We start from the raw sequence: 18,003 nt of genomic DNA on the forward strand, positions 1-18,003 counted from the left end.
TTCTGATTCTAAATCCCATATCCTTCTACAACAGTATGCTGACTCCCTAAAAAAAAGATTCATACGAGTACTTAAAAAGTTTCATTTTCACAAACTTAATCAGATTTATAATATATAAAGCAAGCATTATGTACATATAATAATGGTAGATTCCAAGACTGCCTGGAGGAAGAGAAGCCACAGACACCAGCACCTCCAACAGGAAACCTCCAGGATGAGGAGATAAAATATACTGGGTCATTCAAAGGTACGTATAAAAGTGGCAGGGTGACAGGTGGTTACTAGACTGACTTAGTGTGGTGATCACATCATAATGTATATAAATGTTGAATCACTATACTATGCACCTGAAACTAATATAATATTGTATACCATCTATACTTAAATTTTAAAAAAAGATACCAAGTTTCCAATAAATAGGCAAAAAAAGAAACAGTCATCCACAAAAAGTAGTATCATAAAATTTAAGCAAGAAATGAGATGCAACTCTAAAGGCATAAAATAAACAGGAAAACATTCTTTAGATACATTAGAAGCCAGAAAAAGATGATCTTGCCAATTTTTAAAATGAGGTTAATAACTGATCATGTGAAAAATATTTGTAATGCTTTTTTTCTCCAATTTCAAAGGCACATGGACTAAAGACTTCAATCAAGCCACATAGAGAAGGGGAGGGAGGGAAACCAGATCTTTATCTCCAAATTTGCATTTGGAACTCTCAGGAAAGTGGCCAAATACATTCCAGGATATCTGGTATTTCTCAGACTTCGGGGAGGACTGAGAATGTGCCTGAATAACCTGGTGAAGAGCCCTATGATATGCAAAGAACTTCCAGGATACGACACTGGAAAACTGCAGGTCCACCAACTTCATTAGAGAGTTTTAATTGTTTTTCTTCTAATACTAAAGCTATGTTCTTCCCTGACTATGGGTATGGAAATAAAAACACAAAATTCATTTGCAAATACCCAAAAGGAAAATATATGCCATGTTCTGGCATGGCTGTATGAAGAGCAAGTCCTGCCTAGTTAGAGTAATCTTCTAGGCTAGAATAATAGGTACGCACATCTTAGGGCCACATTATCTCACTTTGGCAGGAAAATAGACCCTGTCCCCTATGGCATGGTCACCAATGACAAAGGAAAACCATGAGATAAATTCTCTTTAAGCAAGAAGCTAAATGTCTGGCAGACTGCATTCAGTTCACATCAGTAAGCCAGTGCTTCTGGGGCACAGGGAATTAATAAACAGGACTATGTAGGAATATGTCCTAGGTCCATATTTGTCAACAGCTTCATCAGTTGCTGAACAGAAAAGTGGCCACACACACACACACACACAGGAAAGAATTTGAATAGAGGTCACAGACAAGTAGCCTGCAAGCCACTTTCTGTCAACTGACATACTCTATTTGGTTAGCAAAGATTAAAAATAATTAATTGCCAACACTTAAAAATTGGGAGATTTCACGTAAACCTCTATTATTTCTGATTTAGAAAAATACGAAAATGTGCCACTATTAGACCCACATTCCTACCTAGCAACAATCAACTGGAGCTGGAGATGGAGTTTCTCCCCTTCCCCCACCCCGGGGCAGCACAGGCACACTTCAGATTGCCATAGTCCACACCATTCCCTATTACCTAAATACAAGATCAGTTTCACCCAATTAATTCTGCATGGCTTCCATAGGCTTCGGAGTTTGTTAGCTCTCGATTAGAATTATAATATTATGTAGAAGTTTAGTAACTGCTCTCATAAAAATAAGTGAATCAATACAAAGAACTACAATTAGGAATGAAACACAAACTGCAAAAAAAAACAGCACTTCTTCCCCCAATGATTCTGGTATTCATAAGAGCTCTGTCCCAAGTCCTTACCTTTTCTCTCTCACACATGTTCCATAGATACATCCTATCTGCTCCCAATCAATGACCCATGGACTGGTGACTCTCACTCATGGTCTCTAATCTGGAGGTGCTGCCTACAGGACAGCAGATGTACCTGCATACACAGACTTCTCTGAAGTGTCTACAACTGAGCCTGTTCTCTTCCCCCACCCCACCTACCCATAAAGCCTGCTCCTCTTCTTATGTCCATAGCTCAGGAAGTACCCATCATCCACTCAGTAGCCTGAAAGCATTAACACTGAGCCTTCTTCATCTTGTCTTTTTCTCTTTTCCCTTGCAATAAGCTTTCTAATTTGGAATAACTTTAGATTTACCAAAGGTTTAAAAGATAAAACAGGGGTTCTGGTCATCAAAATGGAGGCATGAGGTGAGACTCTGTAAAACTCCCCTGGAATTTACAACAAATGGAACAACTGTAACTCCACAAAGGACACCCTGCACAGCAGAGAGGCAAGACGAAGAGGCCCACTACTGAATTCACCTAAAGGTGGGCGAATCCTGCGAGCTGGGGAGGAGAGAAGGGAGAAATGAAGAGACGGAGCCGCGGGGACGCAGGACGCAGACCTAGCTCAATGCCGAGCTCACTGCATCCCGGAGATACCGAGTTGTGAGAGAGGGAAGAACTCAGACTCCTAGGGCTCCGTTTATGGCCCACAGGGCTGAAGGGACAGCATATAACACGGCTGAACCCAACGCTCACGGCAGAGACCTCGGAGAAAAGACTCAGTGAAGAAGACTGAAAACGGTGGTTTAAGCCCTCACTGCCAAGCAGAGAACGGAAGCCGTAGGCACTGAGACTAGCCGCCCCCTCCCTCCCCTCCCAGAGCTCACCCCGCCCCACCTGCCCAGTGCTAGAAGCAAAACAGTAGCAGTGTCAGATCAAAAGAACAGAATATTTGCTGTTCTGAGAACTGTGGACGGCAGACAGAGATGCACAGCCCAACTAGTTCCAGCAAAGGGGAGAAAGCTGTGAAAGCAGGACCGGCTGTGGTGGTGGTCGCAGCCATTGCTCTGGGCCACCTCTCACAACTCACCCCGCCCCTGGCCCCACTTATCTGGGCGGATCCCTGCAAGAGTAAACAGAACTGCTGAAACATACGGGCTCTGAATATGGTGCAGGAAGAGCTTTGGAATTTCAAAAGCTCTCCACATACCCACATGGACACTGTGCCCTGTGACCCAGGTGAACTATTAACAGAGGAGAAGCCCGTCTCCCAGGGAATCCCCCCATTGTGTGAGAAGCTGGAATAGTGCAGAAAAAACATAGCACTACCCTGTGAGAGAGAAAAAAAGGCTGCAGTTGGAGAGAAAATAAAACATTCTACCAACAAGTACTGGAAAACAAAAGAAAGACCTCTTCCTATCAACCTGTTGCAGACGCCACTCCTGTAGATGTCTAGGAAGAGAAATAATAAATCATTAATTGCCATGAATAACCAAGGCAACAAGACAGCTCAGAAAGAAAGTGAAAAGTCTCCAGTAAAGGAACTTAAAGATATGGAAATATGTGACTTAAATGACAGAGAATTCAAGATTGCTGTTCTGAAAAAACTCAACGAGATGCAAGAAAACACAGAAAGGCAGTTTAATGAACTCAGAAACACAATCAAAGAACAACATGAACATTTTACGAAAGATATTGAAATTTTAAAAAAGAACCAAATAGAATTTCTGGAGATTAAGAACTCAATAGAAAAAATTAAGAATGAAATAGCCACCTTAGGTAGTAGAGTTGACCAGATGGAGGAAAGAATCAGTGACATTGAAGATAGAAACCTGGATATTACACAGATGGAAGAAGAAAGAGACTTGAGACTTAAAAGAAATGAAAGAACTCTACAAGAACTTTCGGACTGCATCAGAAAGAGCAATATAAGAATAATGAGCATACCAGAAGGAGAAGAAAGAGGGAAGGGAACAGAGAATATATTCAAACAAATTGTCGATGAGAACTTCCCAAACTTGTGGAGAGAACTGGATCCTCGAATCCAAGAAGCAAATAGATCACCTAATTATCTCAATCCCAAGAGGCCTTCTCCAAGGCACATTGTATTGAAGCAATCTAAAATCAAAGACAAAGAAAGAATGCTCAAGGCAGCCAGGGAAAAGAAAATGGTAACCTAGAAAGGAAAGCCCATTGGATTATCATCAGATTTCTCAGCAGAAACTCTACAAGCCAGGAGGGAATGGAACCAAATATTCAAACTATTGAAAGAGAGAAATTATGAGCCAACAATAATATGTCCAGCAAGATATCCTTTAGATATGAAGGAGGAAAAAAGACCTTTCCAGACTTACAGAAGCTGAGGGAATTTTCTAATACATGACCTGCACTACAAAAATTACTGCCCTTTGCTCTAAGTTCAGGAACACGACAGGGCTGTCCCCTATCACCTTTGCTTTTCAACACAGTGTTGGAAGTCCTTGCCAGAGCAATCAGGCAAGTGAAAGATATAAAAGGCATCCAAATTGGGAATGAAGAAGTTAAATTATCACTCTTTGCAGATGACATGATGCTATATATAGAAAACCCTAAAGACTCCACCAAAAAGTTATTAGAAACAATCAACAGATACAGTAAAATTGCTGGCTACAAAATCAACATACAAAAGTCCATTGCATTCCCATATATAACAATGAAAGCTCAGAAAAAGAAATACAAAAAACAATTCCTTTTGCAATTGCAGCAAAAACAATAAAATACCTAGGAATAAATTTAACCAAGGATGTGAAGGACCTATATGCTGAAAACTATAAGACATTTCTGAAAGAAATTGAAGAAGACACAAAGAAATGGAAAGACATTCCGTGCTCATGGATAGGAAAAATCAACATAGTTAAAATGGCGATATTACCAAAGGCAATATCCAAATTTAATGCAATCCCCATCAACATCCCAATGGCATTTTTTAAAGAAATAAAACAAAAAATCATCAGATTTGTTTGGAACCACAAAAGACCCCGAATAGCCAAAGCAATCTTAAGAAAAAAGAACAATACTGGAGGTATCACACTCCCTGACTTTAACTTCTACTACAGGGCTACACTAATCAAAACAGCACGGTATTGGCAGAAAAACAGACACTTAGACCAATGGAATAGAATTGAGAACCCAGAAAAAAAAAAACCACATAAATATGGACAGATAATTTTTGACAAAGAAGCTAAAAACATACAATGGAGGAAAGACAGCCTCTTCAATAAATGGTGCTGGGAGAACTGGATAGCCACGTGCAAAAGAATGAAACTGGAGTGCTATCTGTCACCATGTACCAAAATTAATTCAAAATGGATCAAAGACTTAAGCATAAGACCTGACACAATAAACTGCATAGAAGAAAACATAGGTACTAAACTTATGGACCTCGGGTTCAAAGAGCATTTTATTAATTTGACTCCAAAGGCAATGGAAGTAAAAGCTAAAATAAATGAATGGGACTATATGAAACTTAAAAGCTTCTGCACAGCAAAAGAAACCATTGACAAAATAAAGAGGCAACCAACTGAATGGGAGAAGATTTTTGCAAACAGTTCCTCCGATAAGGGGCTAATATACAAAATATACAAGGAACTCATGAAACTCAACAAGAAAAAAACAAACAACCCAATTGAAGAATGGGCAGAGGACCTGAAGAGACATTTCTCTAAAGAAGACATACAAATGGCAAATAGACATATGAAAAAATGCTCAACATCACTAATCATCAGAGAAATGCAAATAAAAGCCACAGTGAGATATCACCTCATCCCAGTCAGAATGGCTATCATCAACAAGACAAATAGTAACAAGTGTTGGACAGGCTGTGGAGAAAAAGGAACCCTCATACAATGTTGGTGGGAATGCAGACTGGTGCAGCCGATATGGAAGGCAGTGTGGAGGTTCCTCAAAAAATTAGGAATAGAATTACCATATGACCCAGCAATCCCTCTCCTGGGTATCTACCCAAAAAATCTGAAAACATTTATCCATAAAGACACGTATGCTCCAATGTTCATTGCAGCTTTGTTTGCGGTGGCCAAGACATGGAAACAAACAAAATGTCCTTAAGTCAGACAGAGAAAGATAAGTACCATATGATCTCACTTATTTGCGGAATCTAAAGAAAAGAATAAGTGAATGAACTAACCAGAAACAGTGTTGGAGACAAAGAGGAAAAACTGAGGGTTGCTAGATGGGCGGGGGGGGGGGGGCGGGGGAAGGGATTGAAGGGCAGTCGGTGACCACAGGATGGCCACGGGGTTTGAAAATTAATCTGGGGAACGTAATTTAGCGGTTACCAGAGGGTAAAGGGGTTGGGGGTGGGAGATGAGGGTAAGGGGGATCAAATATACAGTGATGGAAGGAGAACTGACTCTGGGTGGTGAACACACAATGTAATTTATAGATGATGTGATATAGAATTGCACACCTGAAATCTATGTAATTTTAATAACAATTGTCACCCCAATAAATTTAAATAAAAAAAATTGCTCAAATAAAAAAAAAATGTCCTTCGATAGATGAATGGATAAAGAAGTTGTGGTGTATATACACAATGGAATACTATTCGGTGATAAGAAAAGATGATATAGGAACATTTGTGAGAACATGGATGGATCTTGAGAGTATAATGCTAAGCGAAACAAGTCAGACAGAAAAAGCAGAGAACCATATGATTTCACTGATATGTGGTATATGAACTAAAAACAACAAAAGAACAAGACAAACAAATGAGAAACAAAAACTCATAGACACAGACAATAGTTTAGTGGTTACCAGAGGGTAAGGGGGTGGGGGGTGGGAGATGAGGGTAAGGGGGATCAAATATATGGTGATGGAAGGAGAACTGACTCTGGGTGGTGAATACACAATGGGATTTATAGATGATGTAATGCAGAATTGTACTCCTGAAATCTATGTAATTTTACTAACAATTGTCACCCCAATAAATTAAAATAAAAAAAGGATAAAGTGTTCCTACATTCTCCAGGGGAATGCTCCTTTCCCCTGATGCTAGCATCTTACATTACCATGACACTTTTGTCCCAATTAAGAGGCTAACTTTACTATTAATTAAACTCAAGACTATTCAGCTTTTACATTTTTCCACTATTGTCCTTTTCCTGTTCTCCAAAATCCAATCCCGGATACAACACTGCATTTAGATCTCCTCTCTCTTTTTTTCATGCCATAAATTAATTTACAAACACATCTAGTATGTTGAGTTCAACAGTTTGATCCATTTTTCAAAGTGACTGCACCTCTTCAAATTCTCCTCTTCATATCTGTTCATTCATTAACTAAAACATCCTTATTTCTTAGGCAGTTGGTGTTTTACTGTAAAGAAAGGTGCAGCAAATCCAGCTTCAAAGTACAGAGTCATCTCTAGCAACCGCCACTGGTTTCCCACAGAAAACAGCAAATTCTTCCCTGGGCCCTCCTCCAAGTGGCTCCTATGGACCCCAGAGGTTATGAATCTCCAGATGTTCTGTCCCATCATAGCGTTGTTGGGAGGCCTGAGACAGGCACAGAGACCGAAAACAGAGGAAATGGTGGTATCACACCAAGTCCCTCTTTTTTCACAATCTTGTTCTCCTACATGCAAGGACCAAAAGGGTAGATCTCTCTTTTTAAAGTTCATTTCTATTAACATCAAATAATACATAGGTCTATTTATGTTTGCCTCACTTCTCATTTTCCCACAGGCAACTGAGATTATTTTAGCCGTTTCTTCAAGTATCTGCCTCCACATTTCTAATTCTGCTATCTACTGACTTACTGCTACGAAAGATGCGGATTGCACTCCCTTACACATTAACTCCATATATATCTTCCCTTGCCCAATTATCCCAATAGGTTTGATCATAACATTTGTATAGCTCAATATTTAGTGTTTACAGGACTGTGTAAATATTATTCATAGATGAGCAGTTATAGTGCCATTCTTGTATAATTTGGTTTTCTCTGGAATGAAATGTTTATTCCTTTTAGGAATCGTAAAGACATTATTCCACTGTCTTGTAGCTTCCAGTGTTGCTATTGTATGAAGACTCTGATTCTTAACCCTTTATACATAACCTCTTCTCTTATTCTCTTGAGTTATATAGCCTTCTAAGGTGGCCCCAGTGATCCCCATCTCCCAGTGTGTGCACCCTTGTAATGGCAATTCCCTCCCCTTGAACGTGGGCTGAACCTTGTGACTTGCTACTAAGAAAGAGAATATGGTAAAACTAATGCGATGTCACTTCCAAGGTTACAAAAGACTGTGGCTTCTGTCTTACTCATGCTCACTCTGATGAACCAAGCTGCCTATGGAGAGAACCTAGTGTCGAGGAATTGAGGCCCTCCATGCAATGGCGCACAGGAACTGAACCCTGCAAACAGCCACATGAATAAGCGAGGAAGCAGATCTACCACAGTCAAGCCTAGTTGGACTGTAGCCCTAACCAACACCTCAGTGGCAGCCTTGTGAGAGACCCAGAGCCAAATGACCCAGCTAAGCCACAGAAACCATACGACATAAATATTGTTCTAAGCCAGGATTGGCAAACTACAGCCCTGGAGGGGCCATGTGCTTTTGCAAATAAAGTTTTATTGGAACAGTGATAACCACTCATTTAGGTATAATCTATGCCTCCTTTTGTACTGCAGTGGCAGAGCTGAGTAAACTATATGGCACACAAGTCTAAAATACGCACTTTAAGAAAACGTTTGGGGTCTGGTCATAGGAATGGCGGCAGAAGAGCGCACTTTTTGAGTTCTCCTCCGGATCTTATCACAAACGGGACATATAATGCATCAAAGGACTCTGCTCATCATGCAGAACAGCTTAGTGACTCATGCAAGGATTACTTGCAGGTGGGCAAATTGGGCGATCAGGGGAAGAGGGAAGGGAGCCGTGTGGAGACGCGGCCCGCATCTGCAGCGGTGGAAACACAGCCCGCATCGGCAGCGGTGGAAACGCGATCCGCACCTGTGGCTGTGGGGACGCGGCCAGCATCTGTGGCGGTGGAAACGCAGCCAGCATCTGCAGCTGCAGAGATGCAGGGGATCCCAGGACGGAACACAGAACACAAAAGCCAGGAGGTGGGCTCTTTCCCTGCATCCCACAGCTGATCTCTCCTGCCGAGGGGGTAGCATATCCAGCATTTGAGGCAATAACCTCAGCTGGGAACTCCAGTTGAGCCCTAGGTTGGACAAAGGACACAAACTCCATACCCGCTCTACCTGCACAATACGCAGGGGACTCTGGTACAGCAGAGGACAACCTGGAGATTACTTGGTGGGCTTAAGCCAGGACTGGCGCTGCTTTTTTCTTTTGTTTTGTTTTGTCTTTATATCTTTGATATCTTTGCCTGTGTTGAGTGTGGGTTGTCGGCTGTTTTTACATGTGAATGTATTTGATTTTTTCTTTGTTGTTGTTGTTGTTGTTGTTGTGCTTGGTGATTTACTTTGTTCTGAAATTGCCCTACACCAGGGCCCAGCCCAAAAGGCACAAGATTCAACACACCCAGAGGCCAACTCCAGACCAAACCAGAGTACTACCGGGTTTGACCTATAAGTGACCCACCCAGAGGGACTTCTCTACAGGCACAAGAGCCCATAGAGGCCAACCCTCATTTAAGTGGTCAACCCTCACGCAGCAGAACACCCTGCGGTGGGCGGAGACAAGTTTCACAACTAGTCAGCCTAGGAATTAACCCCACCTACTCACAAGCGAAAAGCAATTAAAGATCTTCTTGAACAGGACAATATACACAACACAAGAGTCACCTTTGGAGCACACGAACAGGAGAAGAACGAAGTAGTGCAAGTCAAATATAAAGGACACATACTACGTAAGATGACCCAGCAAGAACTAAGAACTCTAGGGGATCTACCTAATGCATCAAAGCAAACACAGAGAGTCAGCCAGAATGGGAAAACAAAGAAACATGTCCCAAATAAAAGAACAGAAGAAACCTCAAGAAATGGAACCAAATGAAACAGAGGTAACCAACCTATGAGAGACAGAGTCCAGAACACTGATGATAAGAATGTTTAAGGAGCTTAGAGAAGACATAAAGAAGGATGTAGAAATCATAATGAATAACCAGTTAGAACTAAAGAACACAATTACTGAAATAAAGAACACACTTGAAGGAATTAACAGCAGCTTAGATGAAGCAGAGGATTGAATCAGTGACTTAGAAGACAAGTTAGCAGAGATCACCCAAACAGAACAACAGAAAGAAAAAAGAATAAAAAACAATGAGGATGGCTTAAGAGACCTCTCTGGGATAACATCAAGCGCAACAACATGCGCATCACAGGAATACCAGAAGGTGAAGAGAGCAAGCAAGGGATTGAGAACATATTTGAAGTAATAATGTCCGAAAACTTCCCTAACCTGATGAACGAAACCAACATACAAGTCCAGGAAGTGCAGAGAGTTCCAACCAGGATAAACCCAAACAGGTCCATACCAAGACACATTATAGTTAAAATGGCAAAGATTAAAGACAAAGAGAGAATCTTAAAAGCAGCAAGAGAAAGACACAGGGTTACATACAAGGGAACTCCCATAAGACTATCAAATGACTTTTCTACAGAAACACTGACGACCAGGAGGAAGTGGCAGGAGATACTCAAAGTGATGGAAAACAAAGGCCTACAACATGGATTGCTTTATCCAGCAAGGCTATCATTTAAAGTTGATGGAGAGATAAAGAGCTTCCCAGAAAAGAATAAGCTAAAGAAATTTATTACCACCAAGTCAGCATTGCAGGAAATATTAAAAGGGCTTCTGTAAACAGAAGAAAGATGAAAACAATTTAACTATGAATAAAAAAAGAATGGCAATAACTATGTACTTATCAATAATCACTTTAAATGTAAAAGGATTAAATGCTCCAATCAAAAGACATAGGGTGGCTGAGTGGATAAGAAAGCAAGACCCTTGTATATGCTGTATACAAGAGACTCACCTCAGATCAAAAGACAGACACAGGCTGACAGTGAAGGGTTGGAGTAAGATATTTCATGCAAATGGAAATGAGAATAAAGCTGGAGTTGCAATACTTGTATCTGACAAAATAGACTTTAAAATGAAAAACATATTAAAAAACAAAGATGGGCACTCTATAATAACAAAAGGGATTGATCCGACAAGAGGACATAACCCTAGTAAACATCTATGCACCCAACATAGGAGCACCTAAATATATAAAACAGATATTGACAGACATAAAGACAGAGATCAACAGTAACACTATCATAGTAGGGGACTTCAACACACCTCTGACAACAAGGGACGGGTCTTCCAGACAGAAAATCAATATGGAAACAACAGCCTTAAATGATACATTGGACCACTTGGATTTAACCGATATTTTCAGAGCAGTTCACCCCAATGCTGCAAAAACACGTTCTTCTCAAGCAAACATGGAACATTTTCCAAGATAGACCACATGTTAGGCCACAAAACAAGTCTTGATATATTTAAGAAAATTGAAATCATACCAATTGTCTTCTCTGACCACAGTGCTATGAAATTAGAAATCAACTACAGGAAAAAAACTGGAAGACACAACAATTCATGGAGGCTGAATAACATGTTACTAAATAATGAATGGGTCAAGCAGGAGATCAAGGAAGAAATCAAAAGAAATCTCCAAACAAACGAAAATGAAAACACGACGACCCAAAACCTATGGGATACCGTGAAAGCAGTCTTAAGAGGGAAATTCATAGCATTGCAGGCCTACCTAAAGAAACAAGAAACATCACTAATCAACAGTTTATCTTCACACTTAAGGGATCTGGAAAAAGAATAGCAAAATAAACCCAAGGGAACACAAGGAAGGAGATAATAAATATCAGAGCGGAAATAAATGAAATAGAAACCAGAAAAACAATACAAAAGATCAATGAATCCAAGAGTTGGTTCTTAGAGAAGATAAACAAAATCGACAAACCTTTAGCCAGACTCATTTAAAAAAAAGAGAGAGGACCAAAATTAATAAAATCAGAAATGAAAGAGAAGAAGTGACAACAGACACTGCAGAAATACGAAAAATTTTAAGAAATTACTATGAGCAACTATATACCAACAAATTTGACAATCTGGAAGAAATGGACAATTTTCTAGAGGCATACAACCTTCCAAGGCTAACTCGAGAAGAAACAGAAAACCTGAATAGACTGATTACCATCACGGAAATTGAATCAGTAATCAATAATCTCCCAACAAACAAAAGCCCTGGACCAGATGGATTTACAGGTGAATTTTACAAAAAATTCAAAAAAGAATTATCACCTATTCTCCTCAAGCGCTTCCAAAAAATCCAGAAGGAGGAAAGGCTCCCAAACACTTTTTACGAAGCCACTATCACCCTGATCCCCAAATCAGACAAAGACACCACAAAAAAGGAAAACTACAGGCCGATATCGCTAATGAATATAGATGCAAAAATCCTCAACAAAATATTAGCGAACAGAATTCAGCAATACATTAAAAAGATCATACACCATGATCAGGTGGGATTCATCCCTGGTATGCAAGGGTGGTTCAACATCCACAAATCAATTAATGTGATACACCACATTAACAAAATGAAAAATAAAAATCATATGATCATATCAATAGATGCAGAAAAAGTATATGAAAAAATCCAGCATCCATTTATGATAAAAGTCTTCAGAAAGTGGGAATAGAGGGACCATATCTCAACATAACAAAGGCCATATATGATAAACCCACAGCTGACATCACACTCAATGGAGAAAAGCTAAAACCATTCCCCTTAAGTTGAGGGAATTCCCCTTAAGTTAACAAGGCAAGGTTGCCCACTTTCTCCACTTCTATTCAACATAGTGCTGGAAGTTCTAGCCACAGCAATCAGACAAGAAAAAGAAATAAAGGCATCCAAATCAGTAAGGAGGAAGTAAAATTGTCATTATATGCAGATGATATGATACTATATATAGAGAACCCTAAAGACTCCACCAAGAAACTTTTAGAGCTGATAGATGAATTTAGTAAAGTAGCAGGATACAAAATTAATACTCAGAAATCAGTTGTATTTGTATATACCAATAATAAAACATCAGAAGGAGAAATTTAAAAAGCAATCCCATTTACAATTGCTGCAAAGACTATCGTATTCCCAGGTCCAAAGACCTGGGAATAAATTTAACCGAAGAAGTAAAAGATCTGAACTCAGAAAATTATAAGACACTGAAGAGAGAAATGAAAGAAAATACAAATAGATGGAAACACATACCATGTTAATGGATAGGAAGAATTAATATAGTTAAAATGTCCATACTGCCTAAGGCAATATACATATTCAACGCAATTCCTATCAAACTACCAACGACGTTTTTCACAGCAATAGAACACATAATCCTAAAATTTATATGGGACCAGAAAAGACCCCGGAATAGCCTCAGCAATCTTGAGAAATAAGAACAAAGTGGGAGGTATAACAATACCTGACACTAAATTATACTACAAGGCTACAGTAATCAAAAGAGCATGGTACTGACATAAAAACAGACACATAGATCAATGGAACAGAATACAGAGTCCAGAAATAAATCCATGACTATATGGCCATTTAATCTATGACAAGGGAAGCAAGAATGTATGGTAGGGTAAAGATAGTCTATTCAATAAATGGTGCTGGGAAACCTGGACAGACACATGCAAAAAAATGAAGCTGGACCACCTCCTTACCCCATATACAAAAATAAATTCAAAATGGCTTAAAGACTTAAATGTAAGATCTGAAACCATAAAATACATAGAAGAAAATATAGGAAGAAACTTCACAGACGTTGCCCGGAGTAAGATTTTTACTGATATATCCCCTCGCGCTAGGGAAGTAAGAGGAAAAATAAACATGTGGGATTACATCAAACTAAAAAGTTTTTTCACAGCAAAGGAAACCATCAATAAAACAAAAAGGGATCCTACTGAATGGGAAAAGATATTTGCCAATGATATATCTGAGAAGGGGTTAATATCACACATTTATAAAAAAACTCACTCAACTCAACTCCAAGAAAACAAACAACCCAATTAAAAAATGGGCAGAGGACATGAAGAGACATTTGTCTAAAAAGGACATACAGATAGCAAACAGACATATGAAGAAATGCTCAACCTCACTAATCATTAGAGAAATGCAAATAAAAACCACAATGAGATACCACCTCACCCCAGTCAAAATGGCTATCATCAATAAATCAACAAACAACAAGTGCTGGCGCGGATGTGGAGAAAAGGGAACGCTTGTGCACTGTTGGTGGGATTGCAGATTCGTGCAGCCACTATGGAAAACAGTATGGAGGTATCTCAAAAATCTGAAAATGGAACTACCTTATGATCCAGCGATTCCACTCCTAGGTATCTATCCGGAGAAATCCAAAATTCCAATTCAAAAATCTTTATGCATTCCTATGTTTATTGCAGCACTATACACAGTAGCCAAAACATGGAAACAACTGAAGTGCCCATCAGTAGATGACTGGATTAAGAAAATGTGGTACATTTATACAATGGAGTATTACGCAGCCATAAAGAAGAAAGAAATCTTACCATTTGCAACAATATGGATGGACCTAGAGAATACTGTTAAGTGAAAGTGTCTTTCTCTGACAGAGAAAGACAAATACCATATGATCTCACTTATATGCGGAATCTAAAGAAAAGAATAAGTAAGTGAACTAATCAGAAACAGTTTTGGAGACAGAGGAAAAACTGAGGGTTGCTAGGTGGGGGGGGTGGGAATAAGGGGGAAAGTGAGGGGATTAGAAAACAGTCGCTAACCACAAAATGGCCACAGGGTTTTGAAAATTAATTTGGGAAACGTAATCAATAATGTTGTAAAGATTTTGTGCGGTATCCGATGGACATGTATCTCATTTGGGAGACCACCTCAGGGATGATATAGATGCCTGATCATTGCACTGTACACCTGAAGCTGAACAATAATGAATGCCAACTATAATTTTATATATATATATATATATATATATATATATATATATATATATATATGGGTGTATGTATGTATATACTTACAAGAAGCGGAGTACAGCATTAGAAATAGAGACAGTGGAAATGTAATGGCTCTGTGTGATGTCAGAGGGATAGTGGATGGGGGCAGGGGGCTCACACAGTGTGAGGGATATAAATGATAAACGTCTAAGTATTACTTTGTCTTGTGCACCTGAAATTAATAAAAAGAAAAGAAAACGTTTGCCTTTTCCTGTTCTAAGCCATTTTGTTTAGGAGTAATTTGCTATGCAGCAATAGATAGATAATATGTTCTTCTTTCTAGAAACCTGTAGGATCGGTTTTGTTTCTTTATGTTCTAAAACTTCATGAACATGTAGCCTGGTATAGAACAGTTCTCAAAAGCTAAGGGACCCTCATAATCTGGAAGCCCTTGTTCCTCAGTTCTAGGAAACTTTCTGAAATCATTTCATTGATAATTTCTTCAGTTTTCTTTCTGGTACTGCTATTATTTGGGTGTTTGACCTCCTAAACGAAGTCTCTGATGTTCCTAATGTTTCTCTCATAGTTTTCATCGGTCTTTTTGTTCTAATTTCTGGGAGAACGTCTCAAGGATATTTTCGAGCCCCTCAACTGAATTTTTCATTTCTGTTTTCATATTTTTCATTTCTAAGAGCTCTCTTTTCCTAAAATGTTATTTTTAATAGCTCCTGTTCTTATTTTGTGAATACAGCATCTCCTCTAATCTAAGGATAATTTTAAACTGTAAAAATGGTTTTCTTCTGCTCCCCTTCACTGTTTCCTGTGTTCCCTTTTTCTTTGTTTGGTTGTTAGTTTGTTTTGGACTATAGAGGCTGAATGTTTAGTCTTACTTTTATGTTGGTTTATATTTTGGTCATGTCAGAGAAAGTTATCAAATATCTGATGATCTCTTAATGGGACAGTCCCTTCATATTTAAGAATGAAGCAATAACAAACTGCTGCAAGTTCTGTTTCTATGGGAGCAATTTGTCAATTGGAAGGGTGACCTGGTTCAGAATACTTTACTGAAAAACTTTCAACTTTCAGTGTTGAACCAGCTTTTCACTTGGACTTTTCAACATCCCAGAAAGGAATGGCTTAATCTCCTGTCTGGGAGGGATATGCCTGTGCTCTTGGAGTCAAGCAGGTATGAAGGGTCTCACCTGGTCTTGAACATGATGTACCGTTCTCAGTGATGCCTGCTTTCTCTACACCCAGAATCCTTCCACTTTAATCTCACCAGGTTATAACCTGGAGAATAATCCATGGGTCTTCTGCAGGTATGAAGAAGTTGCAATTATCATACTACACAGGTGGGGATCTCACTACTGCTCACACAGACGTTCTCTACCCCACCCCCTAAACCCCACTTTCAGAGGTGTCTGATCCCTCTGATTGTGGAACTCTCTGGGGCTCCCTGATGTGGCCCAGCTGTTTCTGTGCTACAGGCTTGAGCTCTAGCTGTCTCTCCTCTGCTTAGTCAATTATCTACCAATCATGAACCTTTTTTCCAGCTATCACAATTTGCTGCTACCATCCTATTCCAGTACTTTTATTCTCATTTCAATTGGACTTGGGGAAGGAGCCAAGGTAAATGGTTGTGTTCAATATCCCATTTATAACAGGCAGTCAGGTGACCTCAATTCTCACAGACTTATAATCACCGAGATCTATAATTCTGTTTCCTTGCTATCTCTTTAATCATCTCTTCCTCTGCAAGTCCACTGCCATTTCTCCAGGTCAGGCCCTTATCTCTCACCGAAGTCACAGCCAGTTTCCTTGTTTCCGTGCCCTCTAGTAGTCACTCCTTCCCTCCAAACCACTCTTCAATATTGTCAGTTGAAAATGCAAGTCAGATCACTGTCACTCCCCAACTGTTATGGGCTGAACTGTGTCCCCCAAAAATTCATGTGTGGGAGTCCTAACCCCGTAACTCAGAATGTGACCTTATTTGGAGAGAGAGTCTGTCCAGAGCTAATTAAATTGCTACGAGGTCATTAGGAAGGATCCCAATCCAATATGACTGGTATCCTTATAAAAAGGGGAAATTTTGGACTTAGAGACAGACGCACACAGGGAGAATTCTCTTTCTCATTTTCAGGTCTGTGTATAAGTTGTTCCCTCTAGCCTGAAATTTGTCTCTGCTCCATTTTTTCATTTCCACCAGGCAAACTCCTTCTAAATCTTAAGGTCTCTGTTCAGACATAAATGAATTCTGGATCTCTTTCCTGACAATTTCTCCATCTCTTTCCCTAACCACAACCCCTCCATAAAAAAAAAAAAAGAAGAAGAAGAAGAAGAAGAAGAAAAGAAAAGAAAACATTCCTGGGTTCTATGTTTCTCCAGTATATACTCTGTGCTTTCCTTATCCATAACATTTATAACGTACTGCAATTGTCTGATTACTTATCATGTTCTTCCCCAACATGAAAGCTTTAGGAGGCAAAACCATGTGTGTCTGTTGACAGCTTCCTCCCAGCACACAGGAAACACAGGAGGTAATCTGTTGGTGAATGAACACAAATCAATATGAGAAAGAGAGGTCTGCCTGTAAGTAGTTTTGTCAAAAAAAACATTTAAGGGATTCCATACTACAAAGACGTCAATCTTCCCCAAATTAAAGTACAAATAATAGGGTTTTTTCAACTTGAAACACTAATTCCAAACTTTAACAAAATAAATGTGCAAGAACAATGAGGAAAATTTAGAAAAGAATGGGACAGACTTTGTCTTATCAGATAATTTAAACAGTTTAGGTCTCCAAGCCAATGTTAAGTTAAAAAAGAAAAAGTACAGAATAGTATGTACAGAATGTCACCATATGTGTAAAAAGGGTAAAAATGAAATAAATTTTCATTTTTGCTTGAATGTGCATTTAAAAAAATCTTCACAACAACTAGTAATCGTGGTTCCTTACAGAGGAGGGCAGGAACTGAGTGGGTGGGTTAAAGGATGGGGGGAGATGTTTCATTGTCTATCTTTCTACACGTTTACATTTTCAATCATGTAACTGTTTTACTTAAAAAATAAATTAAATTTTAGAAATTGAAGCATCGTAGCATGAATACATTACAGGTACAAAATATATG

General features: G+C 39.2%; 2 protein-coding genes across 3 annotated transcripts in view; both read right to left on the reverse strand.

The window, feature by feature from the left end:
- CHCHD6 (coiled-coil-helix-coiled-coil-helix domain containing 6) overlaps positions 1-18,003 on the reverse strand; it is a 325,729-nt gene that overhangs the window by 182,010 nt on the left and 125,716 nt on the right. The window lies entirely within an intron of this gene.
- Positions 7,202-7,390, reverse strand: LOC117038741 (cytochrome c oxidase subunit 7C, mitochondrial-like). Its single transcript, XM_033135642.1, has one exon. It carries the CDS (start codon positions 7,388-7,390, stop codon positions 7,202-7,204), a length of 189 nt encoding a protein of 62 aa, XP_032991533.1.

The sequence above is a fragment of the Rhinolophus ferrumequinum genome, chromosome 19, assembly GCF_004115265.2.
Source record: "Rhinolophus ferrumequinum isolate MPI-CBG mRhiFer1 chromosome 19, mRhiFer1_v1.p, whole genome shotgun sequence".
In the NCBI taxonomy this organism is placed as follows: domain Eukaryota; kingdom Metazoa; phylum Chordata; class Mammalia; order Chiroptera; family Rhinolophidae; genus Rhinolophus; species Rhinolophus ferrumequinum.

Excerpts from the sequence above, each read along its gene's own strand:
- LOC117038741 (XM_033135642.1), bottom strand. The coding sequence starts at position 7,390 with ATGATGGGACAGAACATCTGGAGATTCATAACCTCTGGGGTCCATAGG.